The sequence below is a fragment of the Tamandua tetradactyla genome, chromosome 11 (assembly GCF_023851605.1).
Source record: "Tamandua tetradactyla isolate mTamTet1 chromosome 11, mTamTet1.pri, whole genome shotgun sequence".
NCBI classification, from domain to species: domain Eukaryota; kingdom Metazoa; phylum Chordata; class Mammalia; order Pilosa; family Myrmecophagidae; genus Tamandua; species Tamandua tetradactyla.
Window position 1 is genome coordinate 88818460 of NC_135337.1, and position 16796 is coordinate 88835255.

General features: G+C 62.3%; 1 protein-coding gene and 1 long non-coding RNA gene across 8 annotated transcripts in view; one reads left to right on the forward strand and one right to left on the reverse strand.

The window, feature by feature from the left end:
* RFX1 (regulatory factor X1) overlaps positions 1 to 16796 on the forward strand; it is a 29498-nt gene that overhangs the window by 10760 nt on the left and 1942 nt on the right. For all 4 annotated transcript variants that reach the window (XM_077121615.1, XM_077121613.1, XM_077121614.1 and 1 more), the window contains 14 exons: positions 4720 to 4829; positions 5048 to 5131; positions 5891 to 5971; positions 6621 to 6737; positions 7436 to 7531; positions 9138 to 9232; positions 11686 to 12037; positions 13446 to 13627; positions 14330 to 14452; positions 14537 to 14652; positions 15666 to 15784; positions 15871 to 15980; positions 16260 to 16411; positions 16506 to 16603. In XM_077121615.1, the coding sequence (XP_076977730.1) occupies positions 4720 to 4829; positions 5048 to 5131; positions 5891 to 5971; positions 6621 to 6737; positions 7436 to 7531; positions 9138 to 9232; positions 11686 to 12037; positions 13446 to 13627; positions 14330 to 14452; positions 14537 to 14652; positions 15666 to 15784; positions 15871 to 15980; positions 16260 to 16411; positions 16506 to 16603 (1835 nt within the window). The remainder of the gene's footprint in view (positions 1 to 4719; positions 4830 to 5047; positions 5132 to 5890; positions 5972 to 6620; positions 6738 to 7435; positions 7532 to 9137; positions 9233 to 11685; positions 12038 to 13445; positions 13628 to 14329; positions 14453 to 14536; positions 14653 to 15665; positions 15785 to 15870; positions 15981 to 16259; positions 16412 to 16505; positions 16604 to 16796) is intronic.
* On the reverse strand, positions 852 to 7870 carry LOC143650618 (uncharacterized). Of its 4 annotated transcripts, none has more exons than XR_013159624.1 (4): positions 6396 to 7870; positions 6131 to 6287; positions 2990 to 3787; positions 852 to 2240 (listed from the first exon to the last, which is right to left on the reverse strand). It is a non-coding gene; the product is annotated as an uncharacterized LOC143650618 (long non-coding RNA). The 4 variants fall into 4 exon arrangements; XR_013159626.1 differs by having other exon boundaries at positions 852 to 1624; positions 1892 to 2240; positions 6131 to 7870; XR_013159625.1 differs by having other exon boundaries at positions 852 to 2159; positions 6131 to 7870.

The following is a 16796-nucleotide window of genomic DNA, read 5'->3' on the forward strand; positions in this document are numbered from 1 at the left end:
CAGAACTCTTGGCCTGCCCTGCTTTGAGTTGTCCCTGTCCTAGTAATTCCACCCCAGACCCAAGAGTCAGCCTGAAGTCTTGACTCCTGGAATGCCCGTCCTTTTTTGGGGCTCCTTAATGCTACCTTCCAGGCCCCAGGCTGGTCTAGCTACCACCCTCACCCCTCACAGGCTGATCTCCCATGAGCTGGAGGAAGCCTGGTCCAGACTGTGAATGAGACCCTGTCCCAGCCTGGCTCCACCTCCTCTCCACCTCCCTGCTGCTCCCCGAGTCCACATGGCTTAGTCCTGCCTTCAGCATTTGCAGCCACAGAGCCTTCAGCCCTGGTATCCCCAACCTTCCAGGGCCTCCTCTGCCCCAGGTGACTCCTCCCTACCGTCTTCATCCTACTCCCTTGCTCCTTCTGTGTCTCCATCTTTGCTTCATTTTCCTTCCTAGAACTTGGCAGCAACTGAGGTTGCATTGTTAATGGTGATATGCCTGTACCCCCATTCTCCTCAAGGGTAGGGTCCCATCTTGTCGTCCCCCCCCCATACCCCGGGGCCTGGTACGGTGTCTGCTCAAGGGAGCTCTGAGCTCCTCCCTAATGAGTAGTGGCTGCGTGTAAGCACCAGCCCGACCTGGCCGAGTACAGGGAAGGCCTTACTCAGCGAAACAGCCCCTGCACGTCCCTGAGCCAGCCCTCGCCCTTGCCTGCCACCCCCACAGGGCACTGCTCAGCCCCCAGGGTCTCTGATGGGCCCTGGCCCTCCTGGGTACAGGATTGTTCCATCTCAGTATCCAGCATCCAAAGAACGAGGGACTGGAGTGGGACCCCAAGTCCCACTCACCGCCTCTGTTTCAGTTTGCTAGCTGCTGGAATGCAATATACCAGAAACGGAATGGCTTTTAAAAGGGGAATTTAATGAGTTGCTAGTTTACAGTTCTAAGGCCAAGAAAATGTCCCAATTACAACAAGGCTATAGTAATGTCCAATCAAAGGCATCCAGGGAAAAATACCTTGGTTCAAGAAGGCTGATGAAGTTCAGGGTCTCTCTCTCAAGTGAGAAGGCACATGGCGAACACAGTCAGGGCTTCTCTCTCTGCTGAAAGGGCACATGGCGAATACGGTGTCATCGGCTAGCTTTGTCTCCTGGCTTCCTGTTTCATGAAGCTCCCCGGGAGGCGTTTTCCTTCTTCATCTCCAAAAGTCGCTGGCTGGTGGACTCTCTGCTTCGTGGTGCTGCAGCATTCTCTGCTCTCTCTGAGTCTCTCTGAATCTCTAAAATGTTTCCTCTTTTATAGGACTTCAGAAACTAATCAAGACCCACTCAGATGGGTGGAGACATGTCATCCCCTAATCCAGTTTAACAACCGTTCTTAACTAAATCTCATCAACCAGGGAGATGATCCCATCACAGTCCCAAATACACAGCATTGAATAGAGACTATTCTACCTTTAAGAAATGGGATCCATATTAAAACATGGCTTTTCTTAGGGGGCATATTTCCTTTCAAACCAGCACAGCCTCCTTCCTCTTCGGCTTCTCCAGCTCTTCCTGGCTGCTCTTCCAGGTGACCCCTTGTGCTTGGAGGTCCAGGCCATGGTCCTTGGCTCAGACAGACTCGCATAGGGGTGACCGGCTGTGGGACAGAGGGGTGCATTTCATAACTGCAGCCCCAGACCTCTGTCTCCACTTCTGCCAAGTAAAGCCAGGAAGCCCAACTTGATGGCCTGCTGCAAGACTTGTCCCTGGGCAGGCTGCCTTCAAGTGGGCACAGGGCCCTTTCTTTGGTAGGAAGGTGGTTCTGTCATTTTTCACAGTGATTCCAGAGAATTTCATTTCATCCCCACTCCCAGCTCTGGCAGGAGCAAGTCTGTCCCCGGAAAGGTTACTGGACAATGTTTACCTGATTTGTTCTGAGGAAGAGGAGGTGTCTTGCACCCTGCCAGCCCACTTGTGGCTCCACTGCCTCTGCCCTGCCCCCCGCAGCAATTTCCAAGGGCTCATCTGACCATCTCCCAGGGTAGTGCCCCTTTCCATGCATGGGCTGCCTTTGGGCCTCAGGAGACAGACCTGGTGGGCTTGGGTTGAAACCAACACTGGGGAAGGCTGCAGCAAGGCGCTTGGGTTCCTGCAGAGCCAGAAGCAATCAGAGCTGATAGGACCCTGGGGAGCTGCAGGAAGGGGAGAGTGGGGGGCTGGACGGTGCCTGGAGCTGCTGAGAAGGCAGCTCACCCAGCTGCCCTCCTGGCACCCTTTGGAGGCAAGGTGAAGGAAAATCAGGTTACCCCAGGCAGAGCCAATGTTCTGGGTTCCTAAACCCCTGTCCATGCAGGGCCCCAAGGACCCTGCTGCTGCCTCTATGAAGAGCCAGCCTGGCCGGAGGCACAGGACAGCTGAAAGATGGCCAGCCCACTGCCTGCTCTTTCCTGGGGTTCCCAGGGATCCTTGGGCCCAGGAAAGGGGGATGGAAGGCATCTGTCAGCATTCCCAAGGGTAGATGGGGAAACTGAGCCTGAAGCAGACCAGGCACAGGGGACCCAAGGGGCAGCAGGGGCCCAGCAGCTCCTCCGAGAACCCCCAACTTATGAACTCATCTCCAGGAGCAAAGAAACAGGAAGGAGAGGGCAGGATCCCCCAACTCTGTCTGTAGGGAGAGGGGCCAGGTGGGCATGAGGGAACTGGGAGCCCAGTTTGGGGACCCCTCTCGGCCTCTTCTGAGCAACCCCCCATATTTAAGGTGGAGTGGATCTAGATGGGGAAGGAAGGGGTGGCTGCTCAGCAGAGATGCTGGTCAGATCCTGGGACAGGAAGTCAGCTGTTGCTCCCTCACTCAAGACTTCGGACAGCAGGGCCGTGCTTGCCTCGTGCACACCCCAGAAGGCAGATCCCAGAGAGACAGAGCAAGCAGACAGCTGCAGACTTGGTGCCAACCCCCCCCCCCACCCCCTCTAGCACAGACAGGGCGAGATCCAGGGCGGGAGGGGTAGGGCCTGCCTGTCACCTGCACGTGGACTCAGGCACAGCTGCTTTGCCTTCCAGTCTGGCAGGAGTGGAGCTTCCAGTTCTGAGGGTCCCCCAGAACAGGAGATGAGGGGAACTGCTCCTGGAGCCTCTCAGAGCCCCACAGACACCCAGGTGTGTGGCCCTCATGTGACCCAGGGCTTTCTCAGGTCTCTGCACCCACAGCCGCCTCCCTCTATGGGAGCTCAGGGAAACCTGCCACGGATTCCAGGGAAGAAGATTCCAGTAAAATCTAGACTGCACAGGCAGCTGGCCGAGCAGGCCTGGCATTTGGACAGCCCCACCCCACACCTCCTCCCACATCTGATCCACACTCGTGAACACACACACACACACACACACACACACACGTGTGCTCTGCCCAGACCTGGCCCTGAAGGTCCCTGCATCGGCCAGGTCCCTGGGACCCTGCCCTCTGGCCCTTGTGATGTCTCATGGGCACGTAGCAATCTGGCCTCCCTGTGCCCAGGGCCCTGTGTCTACCCACTCCACCACCCTCAGGCCTCAGCCTGGCCCGGCCAGTTAGGGGCCTCCAGGTGCATCATGAGGCTTAGGGGTGCACAGGCGTGGGCCTGCGTCCTGCCCACTGATCCCAGCTGGGAGACCGTGGGCAAGTCACTTCCCTTCTGGTCTCTGCCGCCTTCTCTGAAAATGGGCCAGGGACTGGTGGAACAGTGCGAGCTCTTCACCACTATCGCTGTCGCAGGGGTCCAGCGCAGTACCGGGCCCAGAAGTGCTGCTGGGGGTCAGCTCTCATCACTTCTGTTCTTCTGTCCATCTGGAGGTTGAATAACTACCCTCAAAGTCCACCCCCAAGACCCCACAGAAAGGCTGGGCCGGGCAGGGCTCTTTCTGGCCCCCCAGGCTCTCCCTGGCCACCCGGGAGGCAGGTGCTTGGTGGCCCTGTGGGGCGAGGGTCTCCCGGCTAGCACCGGCTCTCCAGCTAGCCACCCGGCGAGATGTGTGTGAAACTCGACCTGCGTCCGGTTGCCCAAGAGCGTCACGGTGCCATCAGCACGAAGGCCCTGCTTGGGCCGGGGGACGGGGGGTGGAGTGTTTGTTCCAGGAGGACTGCAGGAGCTCTGGGCCCACAGGGGCGGTCGGGGGGGGGGGGGGGCAGGGATTAGCTCCCCAAGGTTGCGGGTATAAAGCTGCCCGCGCACCCTGCTGCTCCCAGGAGGCGGACGAGGAGCCAGGGGCCCTGGGTGGGCTCCGCCTGGGTGGCGGCCGGGCCGAGGGGCACCATGTTCTATGACTGCCTCTTCTCCGCTGCCCGTCGCCGTGAGTAGCCGCCTCCCCAGCTCCATACCCACTGCTGCCCCTACCCCACCGGGGCGGGGAGAGGGAGGGCCCCTGGGCCCTGAGCAACTTTCATTCCGGAAGTCAGGGGTCATCCTGGGAAAAGCGGTCCCTGCGCCTTGTTCCTTCCAGGGCTGCCCAGATCTGGGGGGAGGTGGGGGCCGGGGAGCGCTCCCTCACTGCCTGTCCACAGGCTCTGCTGGGAAAAGGGGTCCAACTCTCTGGGTCCCCCATTACAATGAGGGTGGGTGGGGGCTGCTTCCCAGTGCTGAGACGGGCGGGGTTGGGGCTGGCCTGGGGCAGGGAGGATGTGGAGAGGCCTGGCCCCTCGGGGTCAGCCCTCGGGTGGGCTCAGGGCAGGGATGGCAGCAGGGGCGGCCCGCTGAGCCGACCAGGGCCCTCAATCCACAGAAGGCGCCATGAGGGCCAGTGAGACAGTGTCGGAGGCCAGCCCGGGCTCCACGGCCAGCCAGACTGGAGTCCCCACTCAGGTGGTTCAGCAGGTGCAAGGTGCTCAGCAGGTAGGTACCCGGCCCTGGGCGGGCCTGTGAGGGGCAGTGCAGGCACCGAGGTTGTACCGGGCAGGGAGCCAGGTCTTGCCCCCTGCCCACCTTCCTGCCAGAGCCATCTGCTCACTTGTTCTTATCAAGATGCCGGCTTCCCTGCCCTCCCCACCGCAGCCTAGCTAGGCAACCCCTCCGGAGAAGCCTGCTCAGCTCCCTCCGCCTTATCCCCACAGCGGCTGCTGGTCCAGACGAGTGTACAGGCCAAGCCAGGCCACAGGTCTCCCCTCCAGCTCACCAGCATCCAGGTGCCCCCGCAGGTAAGGCTGGCAAACAGCCCCCCACGCTACGCTCGTGTCTCCCTGGCGCTGAGGACCAGGACCCAGCCAGGGGACTCCCACCTCCGGGGACTGGGGCCCTACCCCCCATCTGATATGGGATCATTTCAGTCACACCAGTTGGGAAAGGGGAACCCCACGAGGATTTTAACAGGGAGGGGAGTACTGGGGAGAGTTGGAAAGAGGGAAAGGGGTTGGGGAGTCCAGCCCAGCACCCCCAGGCAGAGACACTAAGGCCAGTTCCCTCGGGTTTCCCTTGCCCCATGGCTCCTCAGCCACCCGATCTTTGGCCTGACCCTGAGATGAGGAGGGTTGGGGGGGGCACCCCTGGTTGCTGAGGTGCCTGGGTCCTTCTCATCACATCCACCCTGCTGAGCAGGCCCCTGATGGGCAGGGAAGACTATTGGAAAAGCCTCGAGGCTGCAGGCAGGGTGCCGAGGCTCACACCTGCTTCCCAGTTGCCCCCACGGACCCGGACAAAGTATCATTGGATTTTCACTCCAAGAGCATATTCTGTGTGGAGCTGCCCTCTCTGGGTGCACAGCCCAGCTCCGCTGCTGACACAGCTCTCAGGCCCTCCTGAGCCCCTGTCTTGCTGCCTCTCAAGTGGGGGCGCTAACAGAGCTGCCTTTGGGGCCACGGGGGCATGCTCAAGGCTGAGGGGTGGGAAGCCCTCCTCCCCACCTGGCTCAAAGTAGGTGCTCACCCCAGCACCTGGGCTGTCCTCCTCTCCTGCTCCAGGCCCTCCCCACGCAGCGGCTGCTGGTCCAGAGCACGGCCCAGGGAGGCAAGGGTGGTCCGCAGGTGCACTCGCCCCCGGAGGTAGGTGGTGCCCCTTGGCCCCTGGGTTGGCTTTGTTCCCCTAGGGTGTGGACTTGGGGCTCCCTGCCCACCAGCACCCCCCTGCTGTCCAGAGCCCTCTCTGTCCCCACCCCTGTTTGCTGAGGGTAGGGTGGCTTGCCTGCCTGACCCTGGCCCTACCTGCATTGAGCCAAATGGCCACAGGGCCCTGGGGTGAGCGGGGCTTCCAGTGCAGGAAGCACAGCAATGGGGGAAGCCGGCCACATCCATTCCTCTCTGTGTCCTCATTCATCTGGTCGGTGGGGTGATGGGAGGCTCCAGGGGGTAAAGAAAATGGCTGCAGAAGAGCCCGTGGGGTCAGCATAGCATCCTATCAATGGAGCAGCCCCGAGGGCCTCAGAGATGCCCAAGGAGCGCCCCCCACCTGGCCCCCGGCTTCCCTCACCTGCCTTTCCCTTCCCTCTCTCAGGGCTGCAGCCGGTGGCCCCGAGCCCAGGCTGGAGTCTGCGGCCCTTGCTGGGGAGGTCGGAGAAATCCCAACACCTCTGGGAGGAGGGTAGGGGCTGCAGCATGGAGGAGGCATCACATGCCCTCCCCAGACACCGTTTCTGAGATGCCCCCAAAGATTCTGAACCCACCCAGACGATGCCCATGTCTCTTTTCCCTCCAGCGCTCGCCAGTGCAGGCAAACAGCTCCTCCAACAAGCCGGCGGGAGCCCCAGCGGGCACGGTGCCACCGCAGCTGCAGGTTCACAGTGTCCAGCAGACTGTCCCCGTCACCCAAGAGGTGCCAGGCCCAGGCGGGCAGGAGCTGGGGAGGGGAAGGGGCCACCCGCCAGGCAGCCCGTGCAGCCTCCCTCCCAGGGACCGTGTGTAGGAGCTGCAGCGTGGGGAGGGCATACCTGGCTTGTTTGAGCCTGGCACTTTGGGGTCCAGTCCCAGCGGGTAAGCATCCCTCCTCTCTGCACTCGGCCTCCTCTGTCTACTGGCTTCAGCGCCGAGGGGCAGCCTTGAGGACTAAGTGCCCGTTAAGCTGTGGCTGAGGGCTGGGCTGGCTGCCCTTAGGTTATCACTGCTCAGGTTGGGGCAGAGGAAAGTCATGGGCCCCTTTCCCCAGTGGGAAGCAGAACCATCCCCCTCGAAGGATTCCCTGGGTTTGAAACCAGCCCCAGCGCTCCCTTCCCCACACCCAGCTTCCACCCTCATCCTGCTCTGCCAGCACCTTCAGGGGGCCGTGGCCGTGGCTGCAAGTTCTCAGTGCCCTTGGGGAAGATGGAGGGAGTGGGGGCAGGGGCAAGACCCCGCAGCCAGCCCCAGGGGTCTCTCAGCCCTGCTGAGCCTCAGTTTCCACAATTGTAACCAGGCAGCCCTGTGTGTAACAAGCCAGACCCAGTACAGGGCACAGCCTTTGCCTGCTGGGGTGCCCCAAGGACTCATTATGTACCTGGGGGGTCTGCCTGGTCTGACTCACTCATCCTCTCCCAGAGGTCTGTGGTCCAGGCCACCCCCCAGACGCCCAAAGCCGGGTCTGTGCAGCAACTAACAGTGCAGACGCTCCAGCCGGTCCATGTGGCTCCAGAGGTGGGTGTCTCCCCGCCCCCTGCCTGGGGGCAAGCCGGGGGGGGGGGGCTGCACCGGGAGGGGAACAGGGAGGTCCTGGAGTGTCCTGTCCCGGCCTTGTTGCTTCCCCTTCCCGGCCGCCCGGGGCCCTGGTGCGGCTGAGAGCCACTGGGTGCCAACGCAGCCCAGCTCGGCCCCGCCCCTCTCGGCTGCCGGGGCGGGATCTTGGACGGGGTGCTGCGCGAGCTCAGCGGCCCCCGGTGACCCCCCAGTGTCTCTGTTTGTCCTCCAGAGTTCAGGCAGTCAGTGTCCCAGTAGGAAGGCAGAGCAGCAGGAGCCCCGGCCCACGCCGCCGCCGGAGCCGCCGCCGCTCCTGCTCGAGTGCAGGGGCGAGGCCCCGCTGCTAGGCAGCCCCGAGCCGCCGCGGCTCCGTTACCTGCCCGCCGCCGCGGCGCCCGCCGCCGAGCCCGGCGCGGAGCAGTGGGTGGAGCTGGTACGCGTGCTGCCCCCGCACCTGCTCCCGCCGCAGCCGAAAGTGGTCATCGAGCCACTGGCCGGGCTCCCGGCCCGGGCCAGCCCCGACCAGAGGGTCAGGATCCAGAGAGTCCCCCAGGTGCTAGTGTTCGGCACGGCCGCCACGGCCCTCAAAGTAGGTGGCGGACCCGCGGGCGAGGGGGGCGGGGGCGGGATCCGCCGCAGGCTGCCCGCCAGGCCCCCAAGCCCCCTGTCCACCCGCCTGCCCTGCCCCAGGGCCCAGGCTCCGCCCCTGCGGCGGGGTGGGTGGGGTGGGCCTGGTGAGGTGTTCAGTCCCCGCCCCGGAAGCCCTTTGCATAGATCCAGGTCCCTCACACAAAACGGGACCCCCAGCCCTGGCCCCCGGCCCCGCCCCCAAGACGGGGTGGGCAGGGGGGCCGTGGCGTGCTCAGGCCCCACCCCCAAAACTCTAGGTAGGTTGGGTCTGACCCACAAAACGGGGGACCTCCCCGCACCAGTTCTGACCCCTGGCCCAGCCCTTCCAGATGAGGTGGGAAGGGGACTGTGGGGTGCTCAGTCCCTGCCCCGGAAGCCCTTAAGTTAAGCCCCCAGCCCTGCCCCCCACCTTGCCCTACAGAGAGGGCACAGAAGAGGGGTGTGCAATGCTCAGGCCCCACCCCAAAGGCCCCCTAAGTAGGTCCCGTCAGACCCACGAAGCAGGGGCCCCCACCCTTCTAGGCAGGGGCAGATGCAGGCCTGCCCCAATGGCCCTGTCCCTGGGTCCAGGTTCTCCCTGTCACAATGGGCCTTGTCCCTGGGTGTGGCTCTGCCCTGTGGCCTTCTGATCCAGCCATGGTGCCCACTGTAGGACTCTGTCTGGGGCCCTTCTGCTGGCCTGGCCTCGGCCCCACTCTTGGCCCCTGGCTGTGTCCGGTCCTGGCCCAGGTCCCCGGCTTTTCCTGGCCCCCTGCCGGCGACATCCCGCCTTGGCCGAAGCCACCACCCCAAGTCTCTGTCCCTGGGCCCCATTCAGGGTGTGCTCAGAGAGCAAGAAGTTCACCTCCTCCCAGCTGGGCGAGAATGGGGGCACCGCCCGCCCCCCAGGGGAGGCGGGAGGCCAGCCACTCCCTGACCTCGGCCCCCTCCTGTCCAGGTGCAGCAGCTCCAGCAGGTGCCGGTGCCCCACGTGTACCCCGGCCAGGTGCAGTACGTGGAGGGCGGCGATGCCAGCTACGCGGCCAGTGCCATGTGAGTGGGCAGGGGCATGGGGGAGGGGGAGGGGGCCCTGGGGATGGGGAGAGAGAGGGTCCCAGGAAGGGGGCGGGTCTGTTCAGATCCTGCCTGGGCCCACAGCACGGCCCAGGCTCAGCGCCCTTCAGGGGGTCAGGGGGCAAATGGGCCTCTCCCCAGTGGCCTCCCACAAGGGGCAAGACAAGAGAGACCCCTGGCAAGTCAGGAAGGGCATCCCACCGGGCAGGGGAAAGTAAAAGATATCCAAGCAGCAGCAGGGAGTGTTAAAGGTGTCAAAACCTCCTTCACTTCTGACCCCCCAACCCTGTCCCAGAGGAGACACTGTGGCCAGTTTCTTTGTTTCTTCCCGGAGATACTCTGAGGGCAGAACCCCCCTGTCTTTCCTATGACTAAAGGGCAAGTGGGGCCCCAGCAGCCCCTTCCTGCCTGCCCTCTGCCCTGGGCCTGTGGCACTCCCGTGGTTGGGAATCCCACTCCCTCGTGCTGCCACAGGTGTCCTGACCACGTGTGGTACAGGTGGCACCCCCTGCTCGCCCTCCTCTGTGGGGATCCTTCCCTCTCCCAGCCTCTGCCAGTAATGGTTTCTCTACTAAAGTTACATAGTCTTTTTGATGTTTCTGTTTCTAGAAGTTTTGTTTGGTCTGCTTTGCGGTCACTTGGTGTTTTCTTGCTTCCCTGTCCCGTCCTTTGTGGGGCTGGACCTGGGAGTGAGCCAGACTCTCGGTCATGAAGTTTCTGCTGGGCCTGAGGGTGTGGCCCTGGCCCGGGAGGGGGGTGGGGTGCCGCCACTCCAGGTACATCCCAGTCCTGCTGCTTCCTTTCCCATTGCACAGTCCCCTCATGGGGCGAATGACTGAAAGCCTCATTCCCCCAGAACGCCTGAGCTGGAGAGGGCCAGAGAGAGTGTCCCAGAGAGGAGCTTGGCCCCCGAGGGTCCCTCGGGCCCCTCTCACCCCTCCCCAGCCCCTCTCCCCTGAAGCCCAGCCCGGCTCCCCCACCCCCCGCCTTCTGCTCTTTCTTGGGTCCCACTCTCTGTGACTACAGTGGTTCACACTCTGCATCACATTCTTTTGCCAAGTGAAGTTCCTGGGCAACAAATCCCACTGTGGACTTTCTCTTCTCTCTGGCCCTCGGCCCCTGAGCCACCATCCCTGGCCCGGTCTGGGGCGCCTCCAGAGATGGCCGCATTCGTGGTTTTCATTCAGCCCGGAGCCAACGAGGCAGCCTCCTTGGAGCTCCCATAGGCTGCCCCTGGGCTGGGCCCAGGCGAGCAACAGTGAGCCGGACATGGGCCCTGCCACCGTGGAGGCTGGGGACACTTGCCAGCCTGCCCAGGACAGAGTCGGAGCTGGGTCAAGACCCTGGTTCCTGGTGTCATCCAGGGGTGGGTGTGGCCTCGGGCGTTGGATCCAGGAGCTCTGATGTCATTTGGGTGGGGGGGGCCTCCCAGCACCCCTCCCTCCTTGCTGCCCCCTGCCCAGAACAGTGCCCCTGAGGCTCCTTCCCTACCTCCTTCAGGCCCTGCTCCAATGCCACCTGACTGGCCTTGTGCCCTCCCTGGACTTTGGAAATCCACCGCTATGCTTTTAATCAGTAATATATCGAGAGGGTTCAAAACTCAAAGCTGTGTCCCATGGGGTCTAGTAAGATGCTGAGAAGAGGTCTTCGCCTGTCCCCTCTGCACTGTGTGCTCCCCCCCCACAGTGACAGGTGGGCAGATGTGCGCCGATAGCATTGTCCCCCTCCCGCCCCAGCTGCCAGAAGCACCCTACTCTTTGTCCACCTCATAGCATGTTCCAGAACTTGTTCTCTACCTGGCAGGGAGGCTGTCCCCAGTCTCTCCCACACCAGTGTGGGGTTCAGCATCACTTAACAGCCCCTGCAAAGATGGACCCGCGGGGGTTTTTATTCTTTTGCTGAAATTTGCAGCTGTGAGTGCACATCACTTGACACCCAGCGATGGCTGGGGGGAGCCTCCAGCGGGTGGAGCATGTCCCCACAGTCCCAGAAGCCATTGCCAAGGGCCCCCACCCCCAGTAGCTGCCATTTTAAATTTAGAACTACCCCACCTCGTGCCAGCACTTTCCTCCCTTGTAGCGGCACTGCTTTCTGCAGTCCCCTCTCTTTCCCATCTACCTCAGTTTCTTATGTCCACCTCCCATCTAAGACGTCAGCACCCAAGGATAAGGCTTTTCCATTTTGGTGCCTGGCACACAGTAGGCACTCAATGATTTGTTGATCGAAGGGGAACACCTGACCCATTGCTGGCCAGGCAGCTCTTCCATCTCAGCTCCCTCCTGTCTGAAGGGGAGGCGTCAGCTTCTGAGTGGAGGGCCGCTCACAGGACTGCCAGAGGAGGAGGCCTGGTCCGCTGTCCGTCTCCTCCTGGGTGCCCCAGCCACAGCCCGGCCAGGCCCCCAGCCTCTGACTCTGTCCTGCTTCCCTCCCAGCCGCTCCAGCACCTACCCCTATTCCGAGACGCCACTGTACACGCCGACGCCGGGCAGCAGCTACTACGAGGCCGCAGGCACAGCCGCCCAAGTCAGCGCACCCGCCACCTCCCAGGCGGTGGCCAGCAGTGGCTCCATGCCCGTGTATGTGTCGGGCAGCCCAGTCGTCGCCAGCTCCACCGGCAGCGGTGGCGGGGGCAGCAACAGCAGCGGCAGCAGCAGTGGCAGCGGCAATGGCGGCGGTGGGGGCGGGGGCAGCAGTGGAGCGGGCGCCTACGTGATCCAGGGCGGGTACATGCTGGGCAGTGCCAGCCAGTCCTACTCCCACACCACCCGTGCCTCGCCAGCCACCGTAAGTGCCCCAGCACCCGGGTCCCACCAGGCTGGCATTGGGTGGTGGGCACAGAACCCCAGTCCCCGGCCATGGCCCCCAGGCCCCCAAGCAGCAGGATACCAGGGGGCCTGACACTGAAGTGTTCACATCCTCGCTGTGTGACTCAGGCGGGTTACTCAGCCTCTCTGGGCCTCAGCTAAGCCAAGAAGCTCTTTGAGCTGGGTTCAAAGAGATAGCTAGTGAGACAGGGACAGGATTGGGGAGCAAAGGCGAGGGGAAGGGGCCAGAGTGGCTCCCAGCAAGGTTCCCTGTCACCCCCACCCCCCTATCATCAAGTGGGCGTGAAAACCACCCTCTCCCCAGAGGCAGCTGGGGGGTCACTCAGGCACCCCTGGATCCAGACCCTAATTGGACTCCTTGCCACCTGCGTGATGTGGGACTGTCAGGGCCTAGTAGTCCTGGGGTGGCCCTGGCCCACACCCCACCCTGGCTCAGGGTCCAGAGTGATGCCTCTCCTATTAACTACCACCAATCCCTGCCCACGTCCAGTGTAGGGTACATAACCCAGGTGGAAGCTTCCGGGGCCAGGACTTCGTGACAGCACCACGGTGGCCGGCTTCTCATCTACTTATTTTATTATTATTTTTTAATGCCGGTTTGTGACCTAAGAGATTTCATGACACTCTGATGAGGCTCCCCCCACAACTTGAAACCCTGAAGTGCTAGACCAGTGCCGTCCTGAGGCTTTTCAGTGCAGACGGAACGTCCCTCTGCCTGTGTTGCCCAGTAGAGACGCTCCCAGCGCTGGAAAGGTGCTAGTGCAAGTGGGGCATAGAATTGTTTACCCGATGCATTTTGAAATAACTCTAGGTTCATAGGGAGTGGCAAAGATAGTACTGAGAGGTCCTTATACCCTTTAGCCGGGACCCCAGGCTGTTACAGGTCACACAGCCAGGGAAACATGATGGCACAGCACCTGTGGATAAGGCTCTGTCATTTGGTCCCATGGGTAGATTTTCAAAGCCACCACCACAATCACGTGACAGCAAAGCCTATCACCCCAAATTCCTCCCTTGTGCCACTCCTGTGTGGTCCCACCTGACCCCCTCTTCCCCTCCCCCTGGGTGCCTCTAACCCCTAGCGCCCACTCACCCCTCCTCCATCTCTGTCATTGTGTCACTCCAAGGATGTTGAGATCCGGCTTTTGTTCCTTGCCATCAGTTAGTTTTAACTTTATATTAAAATAGCTGCATGAACTAGGGGTGACCATCATGGAGAGTATAGTTCTAGAGAGTTCCGTGAGGTTCAGTTCTTGGGGACCGTTACACCAGGGGGTGATGGGTCTTTTGGTGCTGTGCAAGGATCACGATGGGCGCTACATGCACAACAAGTAGCTCTCTCGCTTCCCACCCTGCCTGGGGCCCAGGTCCAGTGGCTCCTGGACAACTATGAGACAGCTGAGGGCGTGAGCCTGCCACGGAGCACCCTCTACTGCCACTACCTTCTGCACTGCCAGGAGCAGAAGCTTGAGCCCGTCAACGCCGCCTCCTTCGGCAAGCTCATCCGCTCCGTCTTCATGGGCCTGCGCACCCGGAGACTTGGCACCAGGTGGGCTCGGGGGGCACCCCCAGCCTCAATTCCTCACTCATGCTCTTGCTTCCTAGGCTCCAGCCCATGGGCCTCCCTGAGGACACACTCACCTGCCCCTGCCCCAGGACCTTTGCACGGCTGTGCCTCAGCCCCCTGCACTTTCCCCACCTCCTTATCCAGACACCCTGGGCCCCCCTTACCAAAAAGGCAACTGTTCCCACTTCCTGACACTCCCTCCCCCCTTCTCTTGTACTTATTTCTCTTGTTTATGACACTAGCACATGGGGGCTGCAATCAGCAGGTGCTTAGTTAGGGCATGCGAGTGAGTGAATTCCCACAGGCAGGAACGAGGGTCCACCCCATGGACCACCTTCTCTGCCTCTCCCTGTGACCCCCGGCTCCTCCCTGAGCTCCAGATTCATTCTTCATCCAGCCATGCGCTCACACAGAACCTTGGGCCCCCAGCTCTCTCTGCCTTGGTTTCCTCATGTCAAGGATGTTGGGAGGCTGTCTCAGAGGGTGAGGACAAGGAACCAGTGTGTTCCTACTTGCGGAGTGGTCAGAATGATGCCTGGCAGAGCGCTTTATAAACACCAAACTGTTATTATCACAAACACTTGGTAGATTCGCCAGGATGGCAGGGGGGAGGAGGGAACTGGCAGGGGGCTTTTCAGGGTGCCCCTGCTCTCACCTTCACCCTCACCCTCTGCCTCCTCCCAGGGGCAACTCCAAGTACCACTACTACGGCCTGCGCATCAAGGCCAGCTCGCCCCTGCTGCGGCTGATGGAGGACCAGCAGCACATGGCCATGCGGGGCGGCCAGCCCTTCTCGCAGAAGCAGAGGTAGGCGGGTGGCCGGGCCAGGAAGGGCTGGGGAGGGTGGCCACTGGCCCAGCCCCGACCGGCCACCCGCCCGCCCTCCTCCAGGCTCAAGCCCATCCAGAAGATGGAGAATATGACCAACGGCGTGGCCGTGGGCCCCCAGCAGGCTGCCGGGCTCTCGGACATCAGTGCCCAGGTCCAGCAGTACCAGCAGTTCCTAGGTGAGGGGCTCCCCGGCCCGGGCCAGGGGCGCCTGGGGCGGGGTCTGTGGCTGGTTGGCAGGGGAGGGCTTGGCAAGAGGCGGTCAGGGACAGCAGGATATGGGGCCTTCCTGCCCCACGAGGCTGACTCAGTCCCCAGCGGCCCTTCCCCGGTCTCAGCGGGAACAATTTACTGGTGTTCCTGAGCTCCTGAATGAACGGCCTGCTTTGTGCTAAACCACGCCAGATCCCGTGCGAGCAGACTCCGAGGCTGGGCCGGGCCGTGGGTGTGACCTTGCCACAGGCGGGCTGGGCTGGTTTCCCTCCCTCGTGAGCCACCCCCTGGCCCTCCCCGCTGGGGCTCCCTGGGAAGGTGTACGGATGACACTCAGTGTTTCTGGAAGTCAGCTCCTAAAATTCATTTTTAAAAACAACAAGCCATCTTGCCTGCCATGCCAGAGACTTGGGTTCGATTCCCAGTGCCTGCCCATGCCAAAAAAAAAAAAAGACAAGACAAAAACCAGACGATGGAAACGAGGCCAAATGGTGGTCGGGCATGAAAGCCCAGTCCATCCCAGGAGGCACCTAGAACAGCCCTCCTCAGGGAGGTTGGATCTCCCCACCTTGGGGCCCGCGGACTTCAGTGCAGCTTCCCTGGAGTCTCTGTTCAGGGCTGGGTGGGCCCAGGGAGGCAGCCTGGACTTAGAGTCCCACGTCCGAGGCGGGTCCAGTGCCATCACTCGGCAGCCAGGCGGTCGCCCTCGTGTTTTCTGTGGGAGGAGCACGGACTCCAGAGTTTTCCCTGTCCCCAATCTGCCACTTCCAGTGCTTCCGGACCCTTCCAGGCTATGGGATCCTAGGCCAGGCACTGCCCTCTCTGAGCTTCTGAGCCTCTGGGTTCCTGCTGCCCATGGGGGCACCTTCTTGTAGGAACATGGTGACAGCTTATTAGGAACCGGGGAGGCCAGAAGGGGGGCAGGTGGGCAGAAGATGAGGGCCTCATGCTGTCCCCCCCTGTCTCCCACCCCTGCCAGACGCCTCGCGGAGCCTCCCGGACTTCTCGGAGCTGGACCTCCAGGGCAAGGTGCTGCCCGAGGGGGTTGGGCCGGGCGACCTCAAGGCCTTCCAGCTCCTGTACCGGGAACACTGTGAGGTAGGGCAGCCGCGTGGGCAGACCCTGGGCACGGGGGCGCCACCCTGCCCCCAGGTCCCTCTGAGCGGCCCCTCCACATCCCCCAGGCCATCGTCGACGTCATGGTGAACCTGCAGTTCACCCTGGTGGAGACCCTGTGGAAAACCTTCTGGAGGTACGATCTCAGCCAGCCCAGTGAGGCGCCACCACCGGCCATGTGAGTGCCTCAGACCCGCGGCCCTGGGGGAGGGGGCCCGAGGGGCATGGACGCAGGCGGGCAGCCCTTGGCATTATGCAGCTGGGATCGCCTGCCTGACCCCTAAAGTTTGAGGGGTGCACGTGCCCCAGAGGGTGCCTGGCTATCCATCCCAGCCTGGGAGTGGGGGCAGGACAGCATGTCCTCCCTGGAGTAGGCAGGGCCTGTGCCCATTGGACCCGGGATGGATGGGATGGGGAGGCCCGAGTGCCAGGCCTGACCCGGGCGCCGTGCCCGCAGGCACGACGAGGCCGAGAAGCGGCTGCCCAAGGCCAGCCTGGTGCTCCTCTCCAAGTTCGAGCCGGTGCTGCAATGGACCAAGCACTGTGACAACGTGCTGTATCAGGGCCTGGTGGAGATTCTCATCCCCGACGTGTTGCGGCCCATCCCCAGTGAGTGCACAGCTACCCGCTCTCCCCCACCTGTGTCCCCCCACACCCCTGACTAACTATCTCCCACCGCGCCCCCCTCCTCCACTGCGCGCAGGTGCCTTGACGCAAGCGATCCGGAACTTTGCCAAGAGCCTGGAAAGCTGGCTTACCCATGCCATGGTGAACATCCCCGAGGAGATGCTGCGGGTGAAGGTGAGGGGGGTTCCCCAGTCCTCTGCCTCCCCCAGCCCCCCAGGCCCGGTCTCGGATGATACCCCGGGCAGCGGAGGCCCAGGGAGCTCAGGTCTCTCCACACCCGCGTCCTCAAATGCCCACTGCTGACCCGCTGACCCTTGGCAATGTTTTGGTTTTGTTTTGCACTTCACACAGCATCTTCACAAATAAA